At 35.9% G+C, this 4,886-nt stretch overlaps 1 protein-coding gene across 2 annotated transcripts; it reads left to right on the top strand.

Moving 5' to 3' along the window:
* The first annotated feature begins 879 nt into the window (after positions 1-879).
* On the top strand, positions 880-4,640 carry LOC120076490 (auxin response factor 16-like). 2 transcript variants are annotated; one of them, XM_039030335.1, is made up of 4 exons: positions 880-1,032; positions 1,703-2,995; positions 3,285-4,204; positions 4,318-4,640. In XM_039030335.1, the coding sequence occupies exons 2-4, from the start codon at positions 1,904-1,906 to the stop codon at positions 4,391-4,393; spliced, it is 2,088 nt and encodes a 695-aa protein (XP_038886263.1). In that variant the 5' UTR covers positions 880-1,032; positions 1,703-1,903; the 3' UTR covers positions 4,394-4,640. The 2 variants fall into 2 exon arrangements, with proteins under 2 accessions (XP_038886263.1, XP_038886264.1); XM_039030336.1 differs by lacking the exon at positions 880-1,032 and adding an exon at positions 1,049-1,458.
* The last annotated feature ends 246 nt before the right edge of the window (positions 4,641-4,886 follow it).

Raw genomic sequence — 4,886 nt, 5'->3', positions numbered from 1 at the left:
TATTTGATTAAAATTAAATAAAGAAATGCCGTGAAGCCACGCGCCAAGAGAAAGAGTGGGACTAAAAAAGCGGGAAAGCAAAAAATAGAAAAATAAAAATAAAAATTCGAGCAAATCGATGTTTGGGATCCAATAAATAGAATCGCAAAATTAAATTTGTTATTTATTTATTTATTATCATTATTATTTTAAAAAAATGAAATAACAAACAAGGAAGAAGAAGAAGGAAAAGGACACCTGAATGAATGGCTGAATTTGTGGTTTTCTTGGGATGAGGTAGTTAGACTATTTGAGATCTCAAATTTTTTTTTAAAAAAAGAAGTAAATATTAAAAAGTTTTATTATTATTATTATTACTATTTTTTTTAACAAAAATTTGGAATTATATTTTTAGATTATCTCAAAATTTGGTAATTTATTTTATCTTAAAAAGATAAATTTATAAGTAAAGACTCGGCGTTGTTTCGAAAAATATCTCCTCACTCATTCTTCTTCCAACTATAATGCGAAATGAAAGGAAAAAAAATAGGTGTTTTGTTACAAAATAAGATATATGACGTCAAATAGTTAAAAATAATAATTAGACAAAAATCGAAGAATGTTTTGTTTTTTGTTTTTTTTAATTGCAATATTTTGTCAATGTTGAATTGACTACACTTTTATTACTTATGGCCGTGATTAAGATAATCCTATTGACCAAAATAATTATCGACTTATAGTAAATGTCACAAAATTATGGTAAGAAAATCATATAATTATAAAAATTTATTAATAATATATAGTTGAGTAATTTAAAATAGACATTATTTGAAAGAAAAAAAAATCTCAAATGAGAGAGAAAATAAATAAAGAAAAATGAACTCGACAAAATAAATAAATAAATAAATAAAGAGAGAAAAAAAATCAGGAGAGAATATAAATAAATCTCTCAGTTTCTCACTGGCAATTAAAGTGAGGTCGGCGAAGGAGAAAGAGTTTTCAGGCGAGTGTTGGTGAAGGAGGAAGCACTTCATTTCTAGCTCTTTTCTCTCTGTACGGACGTCTTTATCACAAATATCTCTATCAATTCTTCTTCTCTCTGTTCTAATTTCACACTTTTTGTCTATTTTTTTCATTTCTTTGTTGGATTTGGGAAGAAATTTGGAACGGATTCTTCTGTTGTATTGTTGGATTTTGAGATTTGAATTATGGGTTTCACTCGGATTGTGTAATAAGAGTGAGAATTATCGAATTAGTCTTGAGTTTTTATTTTTATTTATTTATTTATTTATTTTGTTCTGTCTGTTTCGTGATTTGGGGGAAGGATTTGATTAATTATTGAAGAATCGGAGTGGGGTTTGTTTGGAATCTTGAGTTTCTGTGTAAATGACAGCAAATTTGAATTTGAGGGTTCACTCAAGTTTCATCCTCTACGATTCTATTTGGATGTTAATTTGGAGGGGTCAACTTTTGATTCAGGTTATTGTTTTATTTTCCATTTTTCTTGATGAATGTGTTTTTAGCTCCTGGAAAAAAATCACTGTAGATCAACTGGTGGATATTTGTTTCTTCTTTGACTCATTTAGATGAGAAAATGCCTCTGGTTGTCTTTGTGGCTGATTTCTGATATTTTGTAGTATTATTCAGCTTTTAACTGTTTTAGATTTTATTTATTTTTGGTTCTGATGTTTCCTTTTCTATTTGTTTGTTGTTTGTTCTCCAGTAATCAGGCTTGGGCACAGGAGCTTTTTGTCGTTCTTTAAGGATTTTTGGTTTTTTTCCCCTAATTTGTAATGTTTATCAGAGGGTGATTGATTACTGTTCATCTGGTTTGTTAAATTCATTTATCTGTGAGGATTTTGATTGAGAATCAATAAGGAAGGAAGAGTTGTTTCTGTAACTTGGAGGACTTTTTGGTTTCATTATGAATAGAGGAATGGATTCAGTGATTGATCCTATGATGAACCATGACAAGCATTTAGATTCTCAGCTATGGCATGCTTGTGCTGGTGGGCTGATTCAATTGCCTACCATTAACTCAAAGGTAGTCTACTTCCCCCAGGGCCATGCTGAGCATGCCCAGGGAAATGTCGATTTCGGTAATGCTCGAATTCCTTCAATCATTCCTTGCAGGGTATCTGCCATAAGACATATGGCAGATCCTGAAACTGATGAGATTTTTGCTAAGATAAAGTTGAATCCACTGGGGAACAATGAATTCAGTTTGGATAATGATGATGAGCTTCTAGGCCACAATGAAATTAGGAATCAGGAGAAACCTACCTCCTTTGCTAAGACATTGACACAATCTGATGCAAACAATGGTGGAGGATTCTCTGTGCCTCGTTATTGCGCTGAGACAATCTTTCCTCGGTTGGATTACTCGGTAGAACCTCCTGTTCAGACCATTCTTGCCAAGGATGTTCATGGTGAGATTTGGAAGTTTAGGCATATATATAGAGGAACTCCACGTCGCCATCTTTTGACAACTGGGTGGAGTAATTTTGTGAATCAGAAGAAACTTGTTGCTGGGGACTCGATTGTCTTCTTGAGGGCTGAAACTGGCGATCTTTGTATTGGAGTTAGACGAGCCAAGAGGGGAATTGGTTGTGGAATTGATTACTCATCTGGCTGGAACTCAACCAATTCAGGCTCTTCACTTGTGGGGTTTTCTGATTTTATGAGGGAGAGTGAAGGTAGATTGGTGAGGAGAAACTCAAATGGGAATCTGAGCGAGAGAGTGAAGGTAGAATCCATCATCGAAGCTGCAATGCTTGCGGCCAGTGGTAAACCCTTTGAGGTCGTGTACTACCCATGCGCTGGTACTCCAGAGTTTGTTGTTAAGGCCTCTGCTTTAAGATCTGCAATGCAAATTCACTGGTATTCTGCTATGAGATTCAAGATGCCTTTTGAAACCGAGGATTCATCTCGGATAAGCTGGTTTATGGGAACTATATCTTGTATCCAAGCAGCCGATCCTGTTCAGTGGCCTGATTCTCCATGGCGAATGCTGCAGGTTTGTTTTTACATCAATTTGTATATGCATTATTTGTAAGCATCAATCATGCGCCCCCTCCCCCCCCCAAAAAAAAAAAAAAAAAAACTTTTGAATGGGTGAGGTTCAAATTACTTCATCTGTTTCATCTGTTGAGTGAGTTTCCTGAGGAGACTGTTGGGAATAAGAACTTTGAACAGTACGCCTTTCTGATCTAATAATTTGGTCATTTTCTTTTGTTATCATCATAAGCAATATGGTCTATGTGATGTTTTTGCTTGTAATTTTTGCGATCTCATTGTTGTTGTAGGTGACATGGGATGAGCCAGATTTACTGCAAAATGTGAAGAGTGTCAACCCATGGTTGGTTGAAGTGGTAGTAAATATGCCAGCTATCCATGTTTCCCCCTTCTCGCCACCGAGAAAGAAGCCACGTTTTCCACTTCCAGCAGATACTTCTGTATTTGGTCACCTTCCAATGCCATCGTTTTCCACCAATATCTTTGACACAACCAACCCCTTACAAAGTATTACACCTAACAAAATTCCTGCAGGCATACAGGGAGCCAGGCATACTCAATTTGGACTCTCTTCACCCAACCTCCAAACCAGCAAACCGCATTCGGGACAATTTCCCACTGGTTTTAAGCACCTTGATGATGCCACTCCTCTTCCTGGCATTCGAGGTGAAGGTATTTTTGGTGGCATGAGAAACCCTGATAATCATTCTCACTGGCTAACAATGGGAAATCATATCCAAAGCTCAAACGAAAGCTCAAAGGAAAGCTCGAAAGAAAGCAAAGAAACAAAACCAGCTCATATCATATTGTTTGGCCAACTCATTTTTCCTAACCAACAGAATTTTAACAGCTACTCTGGAGATACAACGAATGCATCAGATGCGAATCAAGAGAAAGCATCAAATCTTTCTGACGGTTCTGGTTTGTCATCGCAACAAAATGGTTCACTGGAGAATTCATCAGATGGAGGATCTACCTCGTACAACGGTCAGGACATAACCGGTCTTAGCTTGGAAACTGGTCATTGCAAAGTGTTTATGGAGTTTGAGAATGTTGGTCGTACTCTTGATCTATCGGCCCTCAGATCGTACGAAGAATTGTATAGAAAACTGGGCAATATGCTCGGTTTAAGAAGCTCAGAAATGCTGAATTCTGTTTGTTATCAGGATGCACTTGGCTTTACAAAGCATGTTGGAGAAGAGCCTTTCAGGTAAAATCTTGTGTTAATCTTTAGTCTGTTTCATCATTGCCAATCATCTGATCATAAAGAGGCTGTTAGATTTCGAATTCTTACATCGTGCGGTTTATTTCTGGTTTTGACAGCGAGTTTCTGAAGAAAGCGCGAAAACTAACCATACTCACAGATTCTCGAAGTAGGGACAACATTAGACGACATTAGAGTGTAGGAGAAAATTGAACTGTGTTTTTATTGTACAGTTGAGTTATAAGTTCTGTTGTTTGTTGTTTCTTTCCACCCCTTCTTTTTCTCCTCTTGCCATTAGGGAAGCCTAATTTTTGATTAGTTGCAGTTTGATATGCAGCCAGCAGTTTTCCTTTGTTTACCCAGACAAGAACTGGGATTGTTTTTGAATTGTTGAAAACTCCAGAATTTCCTAGTAGTGATTCTCTTTTAGTAGTTACTCATATTTTACTGTTCAAAATTTTGCTCATTGTAAAGCAACAATATGAAACATTCATTCATCTATTCACAAATTCAAAAGAAGAAAGGCTCCTCCTACAGTATGCAAAGATTAAGATTTGAGAAAGTAAAAAAGGGTAAAAAGGGTAAGAAAAGATTCAGGTTTTTAGAAACAAAATAATTGGATGAATCCTTGAGAAAGAGTGTCAGAAAGAGAAACGGATGGTGTGATGAGAGAGGGGAAAAAAAAAAA

This window comes from Benincasa hispida, chromosome 4, assembly GCF_009727055.1.
Source record: "Benincasa hispida cultivar B227 chromosome 4, ASM972705v1, whole genome shotgun sequence".
NCBI lineage: Eukaryota > Viridiplantae > Streptophyta > Magnoliopsida > Cucurbitales > Cucurbitaceae > Benincasa > Benincasa hispida.
Note: the sequence above shows the minus strand (reverse complement) of the source record. Positions and strands in the feature narration are given on the sequence as shown.

What these genes read in the sequence shown, in the direction of transcription:
- LOC120076490 (XM_039030335.1), top strand. Translation starts at nt 1,904, where the DNA reads ATGAATAGAGGAATGGATTCAGTGATTGATCCTATGATGAACCATGAC. An exon ending in CTCCATGGCGAATGCTGCAG is followed by an intron (nt 2,996 to 3,284) that starts GTTTGTTTTTAC and finishes TTGTTGTTGTAG; the next exon opens with GTGACATGGGATGAGCCAGA. An exon ending in GTTGGAGAAGAGCCTTTCAG is followed by an intron (nt 4,205 to 4,317) that starts GTAAAATCTTGT and finishes TGGTTTTGACAG; the next exon opens with CGAGTTTCTGAAGAAAGCGC.